This window comes from Numenius arquata, chromosome 14 (assembly GCF_964106895.1).
Source record: "Numenius arquata chromosome 14, bNumArq3.hap1.1, whole genome shotgun sequence".
Taxonomy (NCBI): Eukaryota; Metazoa; Chordata; class Aves; order Charadriiformes; family Scolopacidae; genus Numenius; species Numenius arquata.
Window position 1 is genome coordinate 8,950,505 of NC_133589.1, and position 24,340 is coordinate 8,974,844.

Consider the following 24,340-nt stretch of genomic DNA (forward strand, 5'->3'; position numbering starts at 1 on the left):
TTCTCCATCTGTGATTAAGCAGTTAACTGGACATACGACCATTTCCAGGGGTCCCAGAAAACACGACACCAGTCCATCATTGATCTTCCAGAGTCAGCAACAGTTTAAATGGTGACTAGAACCTGAGGCTGAATTTGGATGCCCCAAGCCCAATTTGAATCAGCTTTAACCTCAGTCCTGAGGAGCCCAAGTCCATTTGTATTCAGCATCCTCTGCACCTCCACTGCCTCTATCTTGATTGCACAGAAATTTGTCATTCATTTTGATGGTCATTTTAACTCTCTTTTCCTTCCACAGGAGTCAGACAGGCCTCAGCCTTTATTACATGGGTGAAAAGAAGAACAGGACCTAGCACTGTTTTAATCAACTCTACTGATCAAGCTGAAGCCATTATACATGCTGACGATTTGGCAGTGATTGGCTTTTTTAAGGTAATTCACTGGAAAACTCAAAAGGCTGGTTTCTGTTCCGACCTTGGGATATACTGCTTGCCATCGCCACCAAATCCCACACATCCAAAAAACCTAGAACTCGCCCAAAAAACCCAGGCCCCCAGTTTTCTCAGCAATTTTTTGTTTGCTTGTTTCTATCTACATTTTCACACTCTGGATAAGCAGCCCAGGCAGAAATAAGAATATCTCACAGCACAGCACTTTTCCTGAACAGGTACCCAGCCACAGAGACCTACCACTTTGAGGGCAGCTTCTGAGAGCATGATGCCACAGCAGCGTTTGCACAGCCCTGGTCACAGCAGATGTTCCTGTACTCTCAGAGAAAAGGCTTCTGCCAAATCATCCCAAATTCTGTGACTGGTGGGAAGAGGGCAGAACTATTTACCTACCTAACAACTCCATCCTTCCTTAACTCCATCCTTTTCTTTGGAGAGACTTAACCTGTTGCAGGTGTGAGTTATAATGCTACTGGAGTCTCCAAATGCAAAAATTTGTAATCCCTGCCCAGAGTTGTAACCAATCTAAAAATCTAGGGTTACTTGATCACTGCATTTCTATTCAAGTACAGTGTAAAAATCACAGACATGAGTAGGCTGTTCTGGTGAAGGAATGTTCCCTTCCTGCTTAAGGCCATAAAAAAGCAGCAAATATTGTCTAATACACTGGAGGGCCTTTCCTTCATCTTTCCATTTGATGATTTAAACAACTTCAGTGAAACTCAGATGGGCAGAGCACAGCTCCATGAATATCATGCTAACTATGGGTTTTAGCTCCTGCCAGCTAAAAAATCTACATGGATAGGAAATCATAAAATATTACACTGTAAGTGATCTAACTCATGTAGTCCTTCCTCAAGCAAATTCCTACTGGTTTCCAGAGCTGATTAAGGTTCTTAGGATTTAAGGCTCAATGATGCCAAATAACAGTCAAATAGTGCAAATTAAATTTCAGCTGTCAAGGTATGCAGTCAGAAGTCAGTAAAATAGGAATAGTTTTCTCCTGCTTTTTCAATGTGTCCTTGAAATCTTTAATACCTGAAACATGCAATCAAGGATTTTCTCTAACTAAAGAGACTTTTATTCTGCTATCTCTCTACCCAGTTAAAAGCACAGTGTCTGGACTCATATCTGAACTGACAAGGTCCCAAATGTGCTGGCTACAGTGGATAGTCCAAGTTTTATGGATGCGGAAAACAGGATTCATTACCAAAATACCCCATAGTAACAGAGCTGGTGAGCGCATACAGCATAATAGGACAAACTGTGAAAATGCTCAGAGTGCCCAGAATTTTGCTTTGCAACAACCTGCTTGCAGTCGTTTATGAAGGAAGGCAGTTTTCCAGTGCTGGGCCAGATTGAGAAGGCCTTGCTATCGCTGTGATGTTGGAGAGTTCCCTGAACCATGCTGATAGCAGATATTGCCTGCAGATGTGTTTGACTGGACTCCATGATTTCACTTGAGGGCTGAAACGACAGTAGATGAGCATGAGCTAGGGCATGTCAGAAATTTAATGGGTGGAAGCCAACAAAATAGTGTCCAAGTAAATAAAGAGCTGTATTTGGTCTTCTATTAGTCACAGATTGCTCACAAATGTGAGTGCCAGGATGTGTTGGGAGGTCTCAGCATATAAATTACTATTCATCTAGCAAGAAATAATTGTCTGATTAAATAAAATCCGGAAGCGCTCTTGCCTTTCATCATGCTTATTTACTATTAGTTTGAGGGTGGACAGCACAGTGACTATTTGACAGATGTAGGAGTCAAGGTCCCTGCCTTGAAGAGCACTCAGTCAAAGCACCAAACACATCAGTCAGGTCCTCTTGCAAGCAGAGAGCCCTCCTCTCTAATCCATCACATCCTGCCAATTGCAGCCAAGCTGCGGCAGGGGAGCAGCTGTTGGCATGATCCTTCCCCATCTGCAGAAGTCTCTGCAGAGTGTGGAAATGCCAGGGGAGTACAGGGCAGATGAGATTAGCGCAGAAAGGACATAGGAGGCCATACACCATCCATATTGACCCAGCCCAGCCAACGCTATCTGGAAAGGTGAATGCACTAGTGGTGTTACAGCAGTCCTAAGATCTCCTGTATTGTGAAGATCTCCCCTTGCAAGCAATCATGGCAAGCTATATCCACTTTACAATTACACTCTCTCCTCTACCTCACAAGCCTTTAGGGGCCTGCCTCACCTGTAGCTCTCACTCCTACAGATCCTAGCAGGGTGCAGGACACAGTCTTGATAAATACTCTTTCTGGGACTAGGAACTTCACAATGACAGCATGGAAGTTTTCTGTGAGACAGCAAGAGATGTGCCAGAGATGCCTTTCGGGATGACAGCCAGCGAGGACGTCTGTGCTAACTATGGCATCCAAAAGAACACTCTTGTTGTGTTTAAGAAGGTAGGAATGCAAACCTAGCAGGCAAGGTGCAGCGAGCTGCTGGGGCAGCTTTGGGCCACGGAAAAGCAGTTAAGGAGTTTTTCAGGTTAAGTAATTTCCTAGTTGAAATTCAAACAGCTTAACACAAAAAATATTGCATTTACAGACAAGAGAGTCAAGCAGGAGGCAAACAGCGACCTTTGGACAATGGGTATTTTCAATCTGGCGGCCTGCATTCAGGCTCCTAATTTGTAGTTAAGGATCTGGATAAAATGGCTTTATTTTCCAACCTGTGTTCTAATGAATAAGTGCTACCATGTTCAGTGAGTTTCACAGATGTTCACCTCTCTTCCTTTGTGTTGCTTTTGGTCAGGAATCTTCCTTTCTTCCAATCCACAACAGGAGAAGTGGCCAACAACAAGAACAAAAGTACACAGAAGTAGCACCAATATTTAGGCTATGAAGTAGTCAGAGGAAGGACATCCTGAGTGAGCGTATGTCACAGATACTGTGTATAGATATAGAAAAAAATCTTTCAGTATGTTAAGGTTCCTGAGCAAATTAAAACTGTCAGCTGCACCTTGAATTTTAGCTATAATCTTGTTCTGTAATCTAGCTTTAACATTTATTACACCAGTTACAGTATTTCAGTTACTGAGGATCGTAACATAGCAAAGCCGAGAACAACATTTTAAAGTAAAGACAGTCTCTTTGCTCCCATACTTGATAAGGTCAACAACCTCACAAATTTCACTATTTGTCCAAGGGAAAACCTGTGCATAATGAAGTGCTTGAAGATGGCAGATCGACCAAACTGGATCTAACAAGGCTGATCAAAACCTTTACCTTGGATTTGGTCACTGAATATAATCTTGAGGTATGTGTATTTCACTGTATTAACAAAAGCCACCAGAGGAAGACAGGAAAGACAGGAATCCATGCAGAAAGAGACCTAGGGAGGTATTCTGCTCCTTAACTGTTTGAGAACTTTGCTTGTATGACTAGGCCAGCCCTAAACACAGCTAGAAACACCAGCAGAACCCAACAGGCAGCTCTTGGTCTAATCCCAGGCCAAAGGATGCTTCCCTCTGGCAAGATGTTGTTTCTTAGAGGAGATGGGGAACAGTGGGCCGAACAGTGAACTTGCCTGAACATGCAAACACCTCCATCTTCTGGAGCCAAAAGAAAGGCCTGGGCTGATTCTGCAGCAAACTAGGAGGGGTGGGAGGCTAGGTGGTCAGTCCCTGTCCTGGCTCCAGCCCTTCCACTCCCATGCAGCAACCAGGTCCTCTTGGCCAGACAAGGAAGAAAGAAACCAGCAACAACTGTTGGTAGTGCAGATAGGAAGGGAAAGACATGGAAATACCTGCTTGCCTGGGGGACACCCCATTGCCTCTAATCATGGGGTGGGGCATGAGAAAAAGGGCATCTCTGTGCAGGGAGGGAGATGTAAGCTGCTGATGCCACCCCGAAATGAAGGAAGTACCCCAACCAGGTCTAGCTCCTGCAGCTGGGCCTCCTTGGGTAACTGCCTTTTACATTAAGCACATTTTTAGCATTAATTCTTCAGTGTGTGTTATAAAGGACGTCAGACCAGAAGATCACAACAGTCCCTTCCAACTGTAAAAATCCATGAGTAACTATGAGGTTTTTTTCTGGAACAGAGAAAACACTCAGCAGCTGCTGATTTTTCTTACTATCTTCTTTACAACAATGAAAAACATCCAATGGTTATGGAAATGATTGGGAACTAAGTCTTAAAAGTAAAATTTGCAATAGCAGAACTGAATGATACTGATACTCTGAGCCTCTGATTCACTGTTCTGCTTACAAAGAGTGGAACAGATGTTGAGTCTTTTGTTTCCCAGACATCTGTGAAGATTTTTGATGTCCCTGTTGAAAATCACATCCTGCTGTTCACCCCAAAGAACTCGGAGACATTCAATGTGATTTACGATAACTACAAGTCTGCTGCTGCGGAATTTAGAGGAAAGGTTTGTAATGCTGAATCCTGCTTTGCAAATATGAATGCCAAAAGGTCAATGGAAAAACATTCATCAATGTTAACGGTAAAAGTACACTGCTGTCAGTCCATCTTCTAAGTCTACCAAACCATTTAGGAATAGTTTCAGTAACTTTTCTTTGAATTTGTTAAGGATACAAGCTGAAAAGTAAATTTCACTTGAAAATGATTCTTTAAAATGCAAAGATCACACAAACTGACACTAATTCCACCCACTCCCAATAAACCTGTTTCTGATTTTAAAACATTACTTTCTAGGAGCAACTTCCAACCAAAGACAGTTTTTGCAAGGTTCTGGCAACTTCTGCCACCACCAGGAAATCCATGAAGATCACAGGGTATTGCCTGAGCCAAGAGCTGGAACCAAGCTACAAAACCTAAGAAATATTGCAAGGCATCTGCATAGCCTTGCTCACAGCAAACATGTTTGCATGTGTATAACAGGTATAGGCAGTCAAACACAGAAGTATTTCAGCTTTCCATCGTCAGTCACTGTGGTGCTACTTCCGCTTCAAGTACATGAGACAGTGAAGAACAGTAAGTCATCTTGTAATAGATTATCACACATTAGTATCAGTAAAGACATACAGATTACAGATGTTTCAGCTCTTTTGCCCTCTTAAGATTTATTAGGAAGAGCAATAAGAGTTTTGAAGGGTAATTCAGAAGTGTTACTAAAATAGGTGAAAGCAAACCACTGTGAAAGGACAGAGGGAAAAGCTCCATTCCTTTTGGCTGCTTTAGCATTTGTTATTAACTAGGATCAAGTTATGGTAAAGTCCACAGAGCTGCTGGTTGTTAGACTGAGACCAAAAAATGGCTCTACACAGTTCCTTGCATTTATGTTTAGATCCTAACCCACTGCCAAGCTCCATGGTCCATTTCTCTGAAATGGCTAAACCAAAGTGGGAGACCAGATGCATGTATCTTTCTTTATTATCAGATAATGTTTGTCTTGGTGGATACTAATGAAACAAGGAATGGAAGAGTTTTTGAGTATTTTCGCATCAGGGAGGTTGACGTTCCTGCCGTGAGAATCCTAAATCTGACAAGCGATGCAAAGTACAAAATGCCTGCAGATGAGGTGACTGTGAAGAACCTAAAAGAATTTTGCCAGAGCTACCTAAATGGAAAAGCAAAGGTATGTCCATTACTAATGAGATGCACCTCTACTACACCAGCTAAAACACTAACGAATTTGCAAAACATCCCTTTTTAAATTAGAACAGTGTGCTGTTCCGATCATCAGTTTATTAATTAACTCTCACTCTGATGCATTCATCTATAGTCGCTGACAGAGCATTCCTCTGTATTTAGCAACTGAGGAAGACTACAAAGTTCTCCAGTCCTCCTATGTAAAAACTGGATAAAACATTTATGGCTCAATATTATAGCTGATTTCAGCTGATGTATTTTAGTGGTTTAAAAACTCCCTAGGTCTCAATCTTTCCTATATTATAATGGAGATACTTCACTCCCTTAAGTTGGGAAGAGATACAAACAATCATTGCAATGGATTTTGAGGTTACAGAGAAGTCCAGTAAATAGAAAATTGACAGTTTCAAAGTGGAGTAAGATTTGGTGTTTGTTGTGAGTTTAGCAGAATGAATTTTCACAAGGGGGATCATTCCCAATGCTAAATACAGTATTTGTTGTCATAATGAAGCATCATCCTCCATAATCACATGAAATAAAAATGATTTACTTTTGTTTCCATTACAAGGAGAAAAGATGAAAAAGTCTGACAACAGGGAGAATTTAGAAGATTTGAGGAGTAGATCCCAATTTCAGTGTTGGCGAGGGTCAGAAGGACAGAAAAGGTGGGGATGTCTCCTCTACCAAGATCTGCTTGAGTGGCACACTCCCACCAGGGGAGAGCTGCCAAGGGCAATGTGTGCCTTTCTACTACTGTGCTATGGTATAAATTAAAAGAAATTGCCAGCTAATATACTGTAAATTGTAGGAGTCGTGGGGACTGTGACTGGCGGTGAAGGCAGTGATTTAAACTGCAATGCACACTTTCTTGTGTTTTACATCACTTTTGAGAGCCCACAATAGGTAAGTTTTTCAGTAGTCTAGCTTCTGAAGATTGGGCAACAAGAATTCAGGACAACTGAATGCAAATGCGTTCCAAAGGGTCATTTTCAGACCTTCTACTATGGAGTCTGTATTGAAGGGAGGGCCAAGTAATTCAAACTACCCACTATGCAGGGTGCGAGACCCCAGCTCCTCACTTTAAGGACAGAAGGTGGTAGCACATGAAGGCTGGCTAGGATGTACAGATATAAAAAATAACATACAGAAATAGTGCATATTATGTAGAGAAACATCCCATTGGTCTCATATTAACTTGAGCTGGAGTACAGTTTCTCAATACTCACTGCACTTTCACAGCAGTATTTCTGTTTCTCCTTAGCTACATCTTTCTAGTGAAGAAATTCCAGAGGACTGGGACAAGATGCCTGTCAAAGTTCTTGTTGGGAAGAATTTCAACAGGATTGTCTTCAATAAGACCATGACTGTGTTTGTTATGTTTTGTAAGTGTATTCAGTCTTTAAGTTGCTTTAACATGATCAATTGGAAGTGAAAAATGAAAGCTCGTGCTTACATATCAAACTAATCTTTGCCAAACTTAATGAATTTTTGTTGTCCAGTGAAAGCATTGAAGAAAAGTTTGTGTGATATCTAAGGCAACACTGTGATAACTTCGCTGACTTAGGGTTGCACTGAGTAACTCTGGATCACTTAGGTAAATGTTTGTCAAGGCCATATCAGATCTCAGTGTTGAAAGACAAAATGACACTAGAACGTCATGTTGTACAATGGAACATTACAGCGTGCTGCACAGTATGAGTCAGGCTGTCTTCCGAGGACAGGGGGCGAGTTAAGTGAAGTTGTCTGGTTATAATGCTCTAGGATTAAATCCCAGAGAGAAGTTGCGGTTTAACAAATCGTAACTCCTTTTTTCTGCAAGGGAAGTGGCTTTCCTGCTTGACTCTTCCCAGCAAGAAATCACTGCCCTATCCCTGTACCAGCCAGCAGCGATTAGTTTGTGCCTTCATTACTTCAGGAGAGCAAACATGCAGCATTAACATAAATACAGACAACTAGCTTTACTGCCTTGAATTCCAGAAATTCTTAAAGGTAGCGTGTTCCTGCAATCCTCCTTGTTGGCTGCAGCCATTTCATTGACACAAGTCATTTTAACATTTCAGTAACTTCAACAAACTGATCTAAGCAAGAATTGAACAAAGTCCTCTGGAAATTAAAGGCTGGTAAATGGGATGTAGTGTATTCAGCAAAGTGCCCCAGAAATTTTAATTCCATCTAAACTGAGTACGAGTGCTCTTCTCATGACTGAAGGACTGCGACCATGTTGTATGCTATTTAACGGACACTGGGCTCTCAGCAGTTTGCCTTTTTGCTAACCTGCATGAGGGCAGCGCTCCAAGTCAAAATACCACCACACCTCAAACTCCTCCTCTTAGTGTAAATATAGCATAGTTCATGAACACAGTTAATTTTAGAATGCAGGAAGCATTTTGTGCTTCCGGCAAGTATTTCACCATGAGAATAACGCAAGACTTATTGGGTTGCATGGGGCATCTGGCACACCTCCACAGCAAAGTCCTATGACAAGCACTGTGTGTTTGTTATAGTCATAAAAGGTTAAACAGAGCTAAAGCAGCACTGCTATCAGAAATGCATTACTGAATAGCTAGTTATGACCAAATGAAAACGCATGAAATTCAGAAAGGGTGAATGGTTTCAAGTAGAGACTGACCACAACTGAAACCCAAAACCCTGTTTACTTGAAGGGCTAAACAGGTCCCAGTGATTGCACCAGCACATGCTCTTCTGCCAACTCTATTCTTTTATTTTTAAATTTGCAGATGCCCCTTGGTCCTATGACTGCAGAAAACTCCTGCCAATCTGGGATGAGCTAGCAGAGCAATATGAAAGTCGCAAAGACATAATCATTGCAAAGATAGATGTCACAGCAAACGACATCCTGTCTGTTGAATTAGATCGCTATCCATTCTTCAGACTCTTTCCTGCTGGACCAGATTACCAGGTGAGAAGCTGTCAGGGAAGTATGTGGAGACACAGCTGCACACCAAGGGGGAAAGGGTGTGTGTGTTTGCACACATGCATGTCATGGTGAGAAAGGAATCCTTCAAGCACAAAAGCTCTGGTTCTTGCCTACTCAACATTGGATTCATTGCCATCAAGAACCTGAATTAGAGGAGGAACACTTCTACCGTCTTCTCTGTGCGAGGCTGTGCCAACAGCCCGTGTATCATTTACCAACTTGGACCTACAAGTTATTCCAGGCTCACATTCTGCTGTTGTGAGAATCTGCCAACCTCCAATCTGCCTGTTGGGTTCTAGCAACAGCCTCAACTCAGAGTGAACTTACAGATACCTCCTAATCATTGCAGCGCCTTTTTACTTCATACCATGACAACAGATGTACTGTCACAGAACTACCCTGTGCCAGCTGTTTCTGGAGCAGGTATGAATTCAGCCTCTAAAATGCCAGTACTACTCTCTTTACATCCTCTACATTTTCACAAAACCCAAATCCCAAAACTTTCTTCTATACATTTAGGCCAGTAATTTTACTTCATTCATAGCCTCAACTAGGAATAAATATTTGTTGTCAAGACAAATGATCTTTACAATAAGCTACCTAATGCATCAGCTATGTTAGACAATAATCAGAAAACGCTGCTGAAAGAGGAGGAAAAGAACAATATTAAATAGTTACATTCCTCCATCTATGTAGATAATCTAATTGAAAAGAAAATATCTCTGAAGAAAAAAAATTCTAAGATACTGTTATAATTAAGACATTACTAAGCTTTTCATTTTTTTTCTTAGTCCTAAACTTAAATTAAATTCTAAGACATTTGCCCATGTCTTCATTTAATCTTTGAAGGAGAGATTTTCCTCTCGGATGTGCATGCACAGCTTCTAATGAATTGAACTGCAGTCCTGCACACTCGCACCATGTTTAGTCTTTATGCAGCAAAGCAGAAACCCATTAAATGCTCATAATAAATGTCAGTTTGTCAGAAAATATCAGTAACAACTTTCATTAACCATTAAGGGATTGTTTCATACTTACAAATACCCTGAAATTCAAGAGTATTTGAAATGTCAAGTTCTTCCTTATACACCATGTTTTTATACTAGTTCCCTCAACTTCAGAGATTTTAACTTGTACTTGACCACCAGTGCAAGTGTCCTGTAGATATCTGCAGTCATGCAGACCCAAGTGTTCTGGCCTTCTTTCTCACGGCATTATATGAACAGCTGGCCACAGACATCTTTACTCACTACAGACAATCATAAATGGTCTGAAACACACTCAAGCTGTCAATACACAGTCACTGCAACAGCTCTCAGTCATTTCCTACCCAACCAGCAGCTATACTGGGAATTCTCCCATGTATACTTGTCCTTTCCTAGAGGTTAACCAAAGTCAGAGCACAGGATATAAATGTAGTATCACAACATGCCAAGGCTCAGAGTATCTACTGTGTTTTTCACTGTATAGGCACTGTTCCAAAATTATGATTCCTGCCCCATTATTCTGGCCATGAAAAGAGCAATAGAAGGGGCTTGGAGCTGAAGAGAAAATGGTATGTTCAGAATTAAGAAAAAGAGGAACAGGAAACAAAGTCCAACAACACCACCTGATGCAACCTTGATTTCCCACAGACATCTTTTCTAGCCTTCAGGATTTTGCTGGTGTTAAAAACACAAACACGTGAGCTTTCCAATTACCTCTACCAATCCTTCACATTGTTTAAGGACTAAGGATGAATTGAACACTGGTGCAGAAGCAGTAGGAATTTTAAAGATAAAATAACTATCAGAAGACTCTAGAAAGCACATCATAATTCACATCAAGAAGCCTGAACCTGCTCCTGATAAACAAAGGGAAATGTGGCTACCATAACAAGACCGAAAGCTGTTTTCTAGAACTGGGTTGTCATGTTCTCTGGCCACCACAGACACCCTTACACCTCCTTAAAGGCAAAGCTGTGGGCAGAACGCATTCCCATGCAGTCCCTTCCAAGCACTCTCACCTGATGAGATCATATTAGATACTACCCTCCTCCAAACAGAAATATCTGCTAGGTCTCCAGGCTATGAACTGTCCACTTTCCAATGGACCGTCACTCCTTAGTCTCTTTAAGAACAGCTTCAGCTTTTCCTGAAGTTAATGACAAGTCACCCTCTTACTTTCAGCAGACGCAAAACTAGACACATGATAACATTTTTAAATCAGGAGCCGCTTCAGGTAAACTGTAGTTAAGTGGAGTCGGATGAGCTAAGAGACCTACATTTATAGCTGGGCATTTAAGCCCAGTTTACCAAAGCACCGAGTGTTTCTGTGCTGGGGAACAGTTATAGTCAGAGCTGAAGGAACAAGAGAGTGAATCTGATGAATTACATGGAGGAGGGAGCGACCAGGCATCATCTGAGCTCCATCTGTGAAGCTGATGAACAACTCATTTGCTGCGTCATCCACTCCAAATTTAAGAGAAAAACATGAGGTCTTTCAGACAGATTTTAAGATGATTCTATTTGTTTCTATGGATTAAGTGAGAAAAATAACATTTACATGCACTCTCATGCACTGATTACTCTAATGAGAAGTGTTGACATATCCTCAGTAACTAGTGCAGGGATCAGCTGCTTCTGTGACTTTACAGGTCTTCAGGCTCTGAAAAATTGTTGTTCCAGCCATCATCAGAGTTGATAAAAATCACGACTCATCCGAGAATATTAATCGCCTCTGGAGGAATCAAATAATCTTTCTCAAGAAACTTAAGCTTGCAAACATTAAAAAAAGAGAAAGAAAACTTCAAGGTTGCTACACTTTTTATTACAATACCTTACTGAATGGAAACATCAAACTTTTGTATACTTTTAGTGAATTCATCAGAATGGAGGTGTTTTGTTTACAGTCCTTTGAACTCAAACACAGCATTATTGGTCTCAACGGGAGTAAGTCAGCTTAACCCAGGTGAGAATAGCCATCTGCCTATTTCTAAATATACTCAGGTAACAGCAGACAATTCCCCATGTCATGCATAAGAGCTTCTACAAATTTTTGTTAAAAGACTCATGCAAGATCCTTTTATACTTCCATAGAGCAAAGGTATTTGGCGGGGGAGGAGCAAGGGAAACCTTTAAAATACAGTATGGTGCCTAGATCTACCCAGAGAATTTTAAAGGTCTAAACTGAAAGTGCTTCTTCCATTAAACTTCCTCAGAAGAAAATCCTCACTAAACCCTCAATTTAAGGTGAAGTATGAGAAAATTAACGTCACTGCTCATCTTCCACCTGTTCTTACTGAACATTCAAGCTGTGCAACAGCTGGTGCTTCTGGATTGTGTATTTCAAAACTTTTTCAGAATTTGAATTTCCATCAAAATCTTTAGAGAGCTTTGAATATCATGGCTGGACACTTAAAAGACTGTTCTTCAAAATGTCTTGCAAATGTTTATTGTTAAACACAGAAAAAACACTGATGTCAGTAGTTGGCAGGATCCCAGATGGTTATACAACAATGGTTATGTTTTTTATATGAATCCTTTTCTTCTTAAGAATAAACATCTATTTCTTCTTTACACTTGAGTTTCAGATGACATTGGAACCTGCTGTGCCTCTGCCCTTGCTTTCTAAACTGAGCACAAAAGTCTAGAGTTTGTTCAGTCTAAAGAACTGAAATCCCCCAGGTGATTGTGCTGTTATTTCCAGCGTTTTGAGTATAGAGTTAAATACTTAACCTTACAACTCTTTTCAGGAGGTGGCCTATGCCGGGGAGCATACCTTGCAGGCATTTTCTGAATTCTTAGAAGAACAAAGCAAGACAAAAGCAGAACCAGAAGAGAAGGTAGGCATTTGATCCGGAGGCTGACTGATCTGCTGTGCAATTCAAGGCATGTTCACCTTGTATAGGCATATGTGAACTGGCTATAGCATAGCCACATGTATGGGCTTCAGCCACTGCTCATGTCAATGCTTGGGCAGTTCTTGCCAACTCTTAGCAGGATCCAAGCTGACTAGCTTGGCATGACGACATGAGCTGCAGTCATATACCAAGCCTGGTAGGCGCACACCCACTCACATCCTTGTTTTCATCACGCAAAAACCTCTTCTCCCACTGCTTGCGCTATCACCAAGTCACTACGTTAACCCTCTGGTCACAAGTACTGCACGGCACCTGGACAGGTGCCAACTTTGTCAGGATTTTAGCTGGAAAAAAGAAGCCCCAGCTAAGTTAGTTTCAGCTATACCTGGAGTGGTTCAAATATCCATAGCCCATCTCATCCTGCTACATTTTGTGCGGCTTCTCTTCTTCCTAAAGCAAGGGCACAAGCGAGAGCAGATGTTGTTCTCTTGCTTTGGAATCTGGTTATGATTATTGTCTGATTGCTCAACTCTTTCTGCTTCACTGTAAATCAGACCAGCTAAGCATTAGCTGTCCCAGATCAACCTCTTATTTAATAATCCCTGACATCTCACTGCAAAAAGACATCCTGTAAGTGAACTTGATCAAGTTCCACACAGACAGCTCCAAATAACAAAAAACTGACACAGAGATGGAGACACTGTCTACCCAGTGTAAGAATCATGAGCCCATTCTGCCTGGAAGTGAGGTAGATGCACAGGAAAGAAATAGCTGTCATTAACACTCTTCAACTAGTAGGGAAACTGTGGGTGGATAAACAGTTTTGAGTTTTCAGACTTATTTCCACCAGAGGCTTTGATATGCTCCTGAATTCACTGCTGAAACAGGTGGTTACAGATGGAGCGAGATGACTAAGCTAATACTGGGACACAGAAGACTGCAGTGAAGGAGCAGACATCCAGGTCTGCCCAGTCACTGCACAGTTCTGTTACCCAATACCCAAAGCCTACATTTGCTGTCTGCCTCATGTTCTTTAGGGATGTGTTTGAAGCAGATCTGTTGAGTTCTACACATAGTCTTTTACATACAATGTTAGAGCTGTGTATATTCTGTAATCTCTTCTTTATGCTTTATTTCACATCAAAGAATAAGTTAAAATAAACAGATTAGGAAATACCATTAAAAAACATACTCTATGTAGCAAATGGGGTAATTGGCATATTCTCATCTGTTCACATTCTATGTCCTTACATGACATCCACCAAATTTTCCTGACTGCCTTATGCCCATCAGCTTACCAAACAGTTTTCCAAGCTCTTATTAGATCTTCACAGAAAGCCTCATCTAAGCTTTGCCATAAACCAGTGTAAAGGTTCGAAAACAAAACACATTTTAGAAAACGCTGCACTACTTCTGACCTCATTAACAAGCCCTCAAGTTCCTTGGTTGAAAAGATGAAAATCTGCATTTCATATAATCTTAAATTATTTTTTTTTTGAAGTAAAGAATTACTAGAACAATTCTCTTCGTGAACATCAGTAATAAGCATCTTTGCTCTCGCATTTCCTTTTTTAAAAGGATCCTTCAGGAGGAATCAAAGAGGATCTCGGCCAAAAAGAGACTGTAATAACAGAGAAAGAAGAACTTTAATAGTACAAAGAGAAAATTTCTAAGGATTGTGGGGAATCCTTCCTGGAAAGAACTCGCTGGAAGAATGAATCATCTCAAGTGAACAAAGAGCTGGATCAAAAAATAAAAGTAAAGAATTCAGTATCAATGGCTCATTATGTGTGACCTTCTGAATCCAATTTAACTCCTCGTTTTACTGGGAACAGTTGTCATGGTTCTAAAAATATTGTCAATTTTGCTTAAATAATGCTTTTATTATCAATGAAACTTTTCTCATTTAGAAAGGTATCTATGCAATGGCAAACAGATCAAGATATGAAACTATTCTTTCCTAACAAAATCTGCAACAGGTTTGCAACCAGTTGCTCTCCAGTTTACCCTAAGACAACCCTACTGTTTTCAAGGGAGATTAACTGCTGCCAGAAGGATGTGACTAACATTGCACAGAGTATTTCTATAGTGATCTTCAAAAGTAGTAATTGAAGCTAAGGGCTATGCCCAAAGGGGCACCAAGGGGCAGCTCATGATTTTTTTTTTTCTTATCAAACAGTAGAAAACACAGAAATCAAGATAGAATTTAATTCCAGTAAGAAAAATATCATACCTAATACACAAAGTCACAGGCATGATTCACATTTTAGTTACATTAGGTCCCCTAACCACCCCACACAGGTGATAAAAGTGCAGCTGGTAAAACTGCTGGACAACAGTAATTTCTTCCTGCAAGGGCCAGATAAAGCAGAAATAATTCTGAAAATCTGAAACCTTTTCTTAGACAATTACAGAAGATAATTATTTAATATTTCATTTCAAAAGCAGATTTCTGAAGTCTTTGTTCCCAACTTCTTAATGCTAGTAAGTTACCTTCCTATGCAAGCAGAGGAAAAAAGGTAAAAACTTAAAAAAGAACAATGCTCATTTGAATGGAAGGAAGATTCATCACTGCAGTGATGAAGAACAGTGAAAGAACAGTGAAGATCTAACTCTGCTCTGACCTGTCATGCAAGTCAACAAGAGATGGACAATTTTGAAGTACTGGACCTCTCACATTTTACAATTATTTGTTAAAAAGTGCAGTCCATGACAGGTGGCTTGTTTGCTATCCAGGCTGCAACGTGTAATTAAATACCCACACTTAGAGATTTAAAATGAAATATTAATGGCTGTACTTCAGAGTTCTTGCAAATAAATAGCACTGAACATGCAACACAGTCACCTCATGAGGCCTTCAGCTGGCCTTCATTGATGAGGAGTTAACAAGGAGAAACAAAACGTAAAACAGTTTATGTTGATACTTCACGAACACAATTTAATCTCTGCTTGGGCTAACATTCCTTGGGACTGCAATTAAATCCTCTCAATGGGAGAGGATTCTTGTGGAAGCATGTTCAGTGCTAGATCACCATTCCTAATACGGTCCGCCTGTGTTTTGTACGTCTTGGACCTAGTTTTTTGAGCAGTTTACTCAGACTATCTGAAACTGGGGAAGACCACTCATCAGATGGGCTCCACACATTCAGGTTTCTGCCAGCTGCAGCTCCCTCCTCTGTCCCAGCACCATCACCTACAAGGGGAAAAAGAGCTTAAAGCTACATAGGGAAACTGTAGCTTAAAAGTCAGGATGGTAGATCTGAGAGATGCAGTCCACACCTTCACTTGCAATTGTGAACCAAAGCTGAGCTATTATTATTTAAAGCAAAATTTCTCTTTGAAGATGCCGAGAGAGTTTAATTCTCATGTTTTTTTGGACAGAGCAAAATTTTGATAGAACTGCAATATAGTGCAAATCAAACCAGAGTCTCACTTAGTGGCAAGAGGAAAACATGGGATCTCAGATACCAGCGTGCTGGTTTTAAAGAGATCAACCTAAGTTTGCTGCGGGTGGAAACTCCCACTCCAACTGGACAGCATGGGATGTAGTTAACAGTAAGTGTTTCTCAGCGCCCTCGTTAAGAGGACTTTATTTACAAATATTACACAGAAACAATGACTCGTCAATTCAAACACTGAAGTATGCCAAAACTGTTTCTTTCATACACAAGTGGTCAATTCTCCGTTGGACATCAAACACGAGTTCTCTGGGACACCGCCAAAAGGGCCTTGCACAAACTAAAGCTGATCACTGTTGGATATTGGGTTTCATTTAACTTTCATTTAACATTGGGCATTCACTAACAAACAGAAATCCTCATTTGATATCCTGGGAGATCAGATTAGAAAGCAAATGAGATGAACTGAATCCCAAAGAGAGAGAAGTGTCAGCACGCTTTCCCTTTGCTGCTTGCAACATGATGAAATTTGAATGGCGAGCAGTGCCACCAATATATTTTAAACAACTGTTAAACACAGAAGCTATAATCTTTTAATTAGTTTCCTCACAGAAAAATGGAGCAAGCAATGTTCAGCACCACTCTGTATCTGGCAGATGGGTTCACCATTCAAGATAATGAAAAAAAATTAATTTTCACTGCGCCTACCCACTGCATACGAGGCTCAATCCTGAAACTGCTATCTATCCTATTATAAGGTGCAAGATTACATATTAATGAAAACATGTGCCATCTCTGCAAATGATGTTCTTATTTCTCTTCCAGCCACTCTCAGATGTTGTGTCAAGACAAGGGAATGTGAGTCTGCACTTGGCCCATGCTCTGACACACGACGAGAGTTGCAAATCTACTTTATAGAGCATCTGGTAAAAGCCTGCCTCAACAGCAAGTCTTCCTGTGGTGGAGCCTCGTTACTGGCTTGGTTGGGTTCCTCCAACCCTCGACCATGGCAGGACGGGTCACCTGTACCAGGCGAGTGGCCTTGCACATTGTCTCATTTTCCCCTCTCTTCCAGGTCAGTTCCAAAATATTTTCTTGGAACAAAAAATTAAAAGGGTTTTAACCACATTCAGATAACTCTCCTCCAACTCACTTCCCCTATCGTGCCAACTTGTGTCAGTTTAATAAACAAAACTCGTAACACTCTCTGTAGTGGCTCCTCAACTGTCACAAGCAGAACTGAGGCCTAAATGTCTGAAACAGAATCATTTCCTCAAGCTCTGCTAAGTCAAACATTACTTCTTTTGTTTTAGTCTAATCACGAAGTGAATCTGTTTAATTTTAAAGCTTATATCATTATAACTGTGCTCAGACATTCTAAATCCATGCAATAAAAATATTAAAAATTAATGCGGATTAGTCAAATTTGTTCCTGTAAATGAATACCAACATTTTGAATGCACCAGTATCACTAGGCTTTAATCATATGAAAAATATTCCTATGCACCTAAATAAGCACTATCAATTAAGACTGAAAGGACTAAGTAAAGAGATATCAATGTGCACCAACTGTGGAGCTGGTCTAATTGGCAGTGTCAAGATGGTTTGGTTATCAATACGGAGCAGTAGAAGCAACAGTCCCAGCTAGGAGTCTTATTTATAAAAATCTCACAAGCAAAATGTGAAGCATAGCAAAGTTTAATACAAAAAAGGGGTTAACCTGAATCATCCCTAAGAAATGCTAACTTGTTTTTTACTAAATGGCAGCCTATTCTGCCTTAAAATATAAGCTTTGAGCACCTTGCAGATAGCAATTCATCTCATTAAGTTCTTTTCTTAAATCCTGGGGAAGAAAAACATGATTCAGAATTGACAATCATTCATAAATGCTCAAATGCACAGGAAAAAGAATCAATCCTAAAGAGAAATGCAGTAATTCTTTTCGTCTTTACAAGAGCTTCATCCTAGCTTAACTTCCCTGGAATTACTCTCAGCTGGCATCAGCATAATAACAGAAACAGAACCACAATACATTAAAAGAGATTAATGCGAATGCACAACAAATGCATTGACTGATCAAAAAACCCTGATGTGCGGAAGTGGCACAATTGGTGTAAATCGAAAGGTCTGGCTTGCAGGTCAGAAGTTTGTTTTTGGTAGAAATATATATAAGCTATATGCTTGAAGATATATGCTTGAAGATGGACAGAGGGAGGTGTCTAAATCCAGCATTTCAGGCATTCAATTCAAAGACTCGGATTGTCAAACTTCAAGTTAGGAAGCCTTTAACTCTGTCTTGCCCTTCTCTCACACTCACTTCTGATAGCAAAGACAGGGGAGTTTCCTCCAAGGCCACAATGATTTTATACAGAAATATTCACGAAAAGGAACAATTCACACTTTAATAAAAACATACTATTGTGTTAACTCAAGTGGAGTTTGGCTGATGGAAATTACTCAGCTCAGATATTTGAAAACCATGTTTGGTATAATCAACTGTGAGAGGGGAAGGAGGTTGTGTTCATTTAAACTTGGATCTGGAAAATGCTTTAAACCCATCTGTCCCCTGGGCTCGTGGCCACGCTATTGCATCTGTGCATCAAAAGTCCCACACATGCGGACAGTCATTCACTCAAGTTCGTTTCCAATTCAGAAGGCTTCCAGGTGGATTTCACTGCTCACATTTCATACTCGATTCACTACATTTGGGAACTCCCGGGACTGAAAGACCACGTGAAATTCAGCTTTTTCATTAGTCTCAGAGGAGGCCCCTGTTTCTCATGGCACAAAAGGAACACACAGTGCCCAACGTGCCCTTAGTTTCCAGATTCTGAGAATCACCTTTGGAAATATTTGTTTTATGTAAAACATTGACAGAACTTAAACCGTGCCAGCCCTGCTGCCCACCCCTCTTGCTGCTGAACAAACATGCAGTGGTTGCCTTTTCACCAGAGTCTGCCAGTCACGCTACACCAGGGCCTGACTGGGCCATTTACTGAACAGGGACCCTCACCATTCACACGCTGGATCTGTATCAGCACTTACACCACACAGGGAACACAAACAACTAAAGAATCGTTTTGTCCTCCTCCCCAGCAAGTAACACCTTGCTGCATTTCATTTGAGCTCTCCTGGGCAAATGCATGTTACCAAACTGCAACCAGTGAATAATAAATATTAATAAAGCGCTTAACTGGAATCTTATTGAAAAGCACTTTCACCAGCACAGCTGGCAAGAGCCCCCTTGAACAAATGCTGTCTGCTTGCCAAGTACAACATAGGTAGAATCATAATTAGTCAGCAGAGGCTAAGCACCGTACATGTGCAAACATCACTGCTGAAGCTTGAGCTTTTCAAAGCATGTATTTAATAGAATGAAATAATTTGGGAATTCTGCCTGAACTTTCCTTCTCTGGCCCTGTCATTTTTAAGCAGGTGCTGGTTATTTTTTTAGCATGCACACTACATGCTAACAGATTCAGATACTGCTCCTGAGCTAAATGAGCACCACAGAAAAGCATTCCCTCCAGCCTCTACATACTAGGTCATGTCATCTATGGTTGTCAGAAAAACAGTTCTTTAAGACCAATAATGGATGAAAAAGTTCATAAATACTGGTTAACTATCATTTCCCTGTACTTAGTTTGATACTGACGGGGCTCTGCCTGCCTCACTCTTTTCCTCCAAAGCACTGCTCTTTGCTGAGTGAGGAAAAAATCCACCCTCTTCCATGATGCCCTGATCCTTTTCTTAAATAGCAATTTGCCAAGTCTAGTAACTTCAACAGACCAAGGCATTTGCCCAGAAATCACATTTGCTTGGAAGACTCCAAGCACATTGTGAAAATCTGTATCACTGTTTTACACTGGCTGTACAGCCTCTAGGAATACTCGGTTTATGGGTGGCAATTATAGCCTTTATAAGAGCTAAGTATGGGATTTAACAACATTCCCACTGGCATTAAATACCTGCCTCTAGTCGAAACTATTTTTGTTCCAGTCCACAATAATTCCCTATGTAATCCTTAAGACTCATTGAAAGAAGAGACTGGACACTTTCTATTGTGCACTTAGTCAACAACCTTTGCTGTAAATTCATCTGTGTATTTTCCCAATTGAAACCCTTGCATTAAGATGCTGGGCAGTATAAGAATTCTTTGGACAATTTCCTCAGAGAGCACATTGATGTGGGAATGTGAAGGAGTGCTGCCTCAGCAACCAGAGGACTTCATGGTCTTCTGTTGAACAGTCATTGGTGAAAGTGAACCATAACTTGCAATACCTGAAAAGAAGATCCATTTGGATACATGAATGCCTTCATTTTGAAATTAATATAATTTTGCAACCCAAGATCTTCTCTTCCAACTGACAGCCACTGCAGTTTTAAAGTGAACAAACTCTCATTTATATTGGGAGCACGTAAAATACTTTTCCAAATATGTTCATTCTTCTACAACCTTGTTCCTACTGATTTATTCAAGCCTAGTACAACAACATGTTTCAATCATAAGGTCAGAGATGAGAAATTAGGCCATACGACTTAAGAAAATTCCCACTGAGTGGTAAACAAAAGAAACTTAAGGCAATTGTTCTACACAAGATTTAAAAGTGTCAGAAGAGCTACCCAGGCGCAGTTTAAGGGGATGAGCTGGCAAGTAAAAAAGTAGCAAGAATAAGTCAGGCTTCCCAGGAAGCCAGTACCACTGATTTCTTCAGTAGCAATGCCCATGGCACATCTGTCTGCTCCGTTAATGCCACCTGCTGGTAAATTGGAAGATCTTATTCTCTGTGTAGGCTCCTTGGGGAACTTACTAACCTCAGGGACAGAACACGGAGCACCAACAAGGCCAAGGAATATCATATTTGGGAGAGAAAAGACCTCATGGGCAATGCCTATGGGGACCGTAAGGATCACACACCCATCCACATATCCTTATGAAAGAGAATGGTTGAATGAAGATCTACTAGATCCTTCATACCTGTATGTAACACACTCACCAAGCTCTAGGACTGCTATAAAGATCGGCTCAGTGCCAGTGCCTTTTTGAATGAATGCAATTAATCAGGGACTTCCAGTTAAGTAACACTGGCATCAAGCTGTTCAGAACAGGAGTACCTTTGGCCTGATGGAATCGGCCTGACAGATCAACCTTTTTTTTTTTCCAAAACAAAACATCAAAGAAAAAAACCCAACAAAATTTCTGAAACTAAAAAGAATGCTAAACCTAGAAAGTTAAAAATTAAAATCTCTTGACCTCCAAAAAATACAACTGCAAAGTTGCTCAAGTTGCTGCATTGGACCAACTCTTCCAATTTCTCCGAATAAATTTTTCACTGAAGAAGCCGGTTTTCTTCTCCTTTCCCCTCTCTCTGACGGGGAAAGAGGGAAAAACAGTACGTTACAGTTTTACGCTCGCACTCTGCCATGGAAATTAGGGAGGCAGTTTGTGTTTTCCCTGCACAAATCAGCTTTTTCTGTACACAAACACCACTAATTACCTTCTCCTCATGTCTGAATATCAGAAAAATTATCTATATTTAGCAGACTGAATATAACATTAGGAGTAGGATAAGGCTTCAGAGCAAGACACAATGAACACCTTGTTCAAGAGAACCCAGCGTTTCTCAAAGCTTAATACTATCAATCCATTTGCTTATAGAGACAAGAGAATGAATTTGATTGAAATTTCTGCTATCCTTTCAGTCTTATGGGTTCTCAGCAGGAATCTTTTAGAGGACAACATGAAAGACTTGTGTTCTGTGCATTCCTTCTGCAGATACTACTTTTCTACATATACTATACCATACTCAAGCAGATAAGAGGTTGTGTCATTTGTTATCTTCATCATGTTGTATCCCTCCTTCCCTCCCCTGTTCTTTTAGTGTCACAAAAAATGCAGAGGGAAGGGCAGAGTGCAAGAAAGGCAAGGGAGATTTGTGAAATGAAGAGATACCATGGGACTGGTGGGAGAGCAAGCCACTGACTGAATATGAGACTCCCAAAGGAAGAAAACCTAAAAATAATAAGTAGGACAGGCCAAGAAAAGATCGTGAGAGGAGATGTACATAAGCATGAAGAACTGAAGAACAAAAAGAACTAGTTTTATAAGAGGGGAGATGCTCTGCTGCTGACTACTGCTACTGCATCCAGCCATATCGTACCTAAGAAACCTCATACACAGAAGACCAACTATCAGTACAAGTCTCCCCATCCCATTTCTGAGAAGAGCCTTTGGATTCCACAATGGAATTATTTGGGTTTGACTTACAAAGCCTCTACTTTGGGGAAACAGTTTCAGTGCAGTTTTATTGAACCCCAGAAGAATGCCAGACAGTGGAGAACATTCCAGCTAAACCTAAAGTGAAAACTGTCAATATAATATAAAACCAGTTCCCTGAAATTTTTCTGGTCGTGAAGTTTCCATTACAATTATGCAGTATGCACTGTGGCTATGTTACATCAGGCTGGGCTAGGTTATTTTCCAAATACATCAGTTACGACGCTGTCAGGAAAAAGACCAAGTACAGCTGAGAGGTCAGGACATCCCATGATGGCACTCACCCCGCCTCAAGCCATGATAGGTAAAATGCGCATTTCAGGAGTGGGAGAACAGCCCTCATCCACATTCTAGAAGACACCGAGTGAATTTTCATTAGAAGTACTGTAATTATCCACTTTGCAATAGATAATTAGCAGTGTTTCTAATTAAAGATAGGTAAACAAACAGGACTTTGTAATTATGTGAGCTAACCTTTGCATCAAAATTAGATGTGGCCCATACTTCTTCATTTGTGTTGCACCGCCATGTAGGTTCAGAGTACATCAAAACCATTTCACCTCTAGCCAGCTATACCAAAAGCAGAGATACAGGACTAAAAAAATGATCATAACCCTTTTAAAACTTATTTCAGTCAGGGGACTAGCACACATATGTTAATTTTGGTGACATAAGTAGTATTGACAAGGAGAGTTTGCCAGGCTGGTTGCCATCAAGCATTTTCTAGTAGAAAGATCTAGATTCTCCAAAGATCACCAGCTACATAACTAAAGTTTCAGCCACATAGGTCAAGCCTATTTCAACAAATTTATTGAGCACTCCTTTGAGGAATAGAGCCTCTAGGAATTAGCAGTGCAGGAATTTCATCTTAATCCCCTTCACAATAGTTTCTACTGCCTCAAGCCAGCCTGCCTTCTGCAACAAGCTCTTCGCCAGATGACCTTTAGCTTGGCCTGGTGGCCAACCGTAACCCAGACAGAGAAATCCCAGGTAATCACTTTCCTAAGCAATCCCAAATTTCAGGGGCACAAGTGAAAGCAGATACACCAGGGAATGATCTGTGCAACTGTCAACATAAAAGTTATGCAGTGAATTACTTGATGAGAACCAGAGAGCTGCACTTTCCAATCAACAATGTGTTCTTCATTCTCCGACTAGCATGTCCTCGGGGCTAATCACTTTGGTGGGTTTATACACAGAATGAACCTGCCCTTGTGTGCTTATGGCCGTTCTTTCCATTTCTATGTAATTTATCTCCTTGCTTCAGTGCAGCAATAGGAAAAGACAATGATTGCTTCAAGACAGTGGCAGAGCAAGGTAATAGTGAGCAGTGATGAAGGAATGTGGATGGGAGCTGTTACCATGGCAACTGGGGGACAGAGAGCTTTCCAGGTTTGGAAAAGCAAGTAAATTTTTCATCGCAGTCAAAACACCCAGCTTGGGTTCTACCCCGAGCTCTGAGCAGCCCTTGTGACTTTGGGGTGGAGGGTGAGAGTTAAAACAGCATCTAGCACCAGAAAGCTGTTATATTATGGACAAAGGGTAAAAGACAAAGAGCAGTTGAACAAATAACAAAGAAATTAATACTGATGTTCAGGTCAACATCTTCAGCATAAATTCATGCTACTGAATTTTGCGGTGGATCCATAAATCCAGTATGTTTCAAAAGAACTTATAAAAATCTAATTTCTGTTCTTTTCTGAAACAAAATATTTAACATCACATTCCCAAGCACTGGTTATATTTGCATATGTATGTCATGTGGGCACTGTACTGTAAGTATTTCCCTGTCGAAACTGACTCCAAGAAGCAAGAGCAATACATTACTGTAGCCATAGAAGAATAGCATTAAAAGCAAGGATTACAACAGGCCTGTGACT

General features: G+C 40.7%; 1 protein-coding gene across 1 annotated transcript in view; it reads left to right on the top strand.

Moving 5' to 3' along the window:
* PDILT (protein disulfide isomerase like, testis expressed) overlaps positions 1 to 14,435 on the top strand; it is a 28,129-nt gene extending 13,694 nt beyond the window's left edge. Inside the window, exons 3-11 of the mRNA XM_074158778.1 lie at positions 298 to 431; positions 2,712 to 2,849; positions 3,595 to 3,705; positions 4,697 to 4,822; positions 5,795 to 5,992; positions 7,268 to 7,388; positions 8,745 to 8,926; positions 12,678 to 12,767; positions 14,364 to 14,435. Coding sequence (XP_074014879.1) covers positions 298 to 431; positions 2,712 to 2,849; positions 3,595 to 3,705; positions 4,697 to 4,822; positions 5,795 to 5,992; positions 7,268 to 7,388; positions 8,745 to 8,926; positions 12,678 to 12,767; positions 14,364 to 14,435 — 1,172 coding nt within the window. The remainder of the gene's footprint in view (positions 1 to 297; positions 432 to 2,711; positions 2,850 to 3,594; positions 3,706 to 4,696; positions 4,823 to 5,794; positions 5,993 to 7,267; positions 7,389 to 8,744; positions 8,927 to 12,677; positions 12,768 to 14,363) is intronic.
* Positions 14,436 to 24,340: the final 9,905 nt, after the last annotated feature.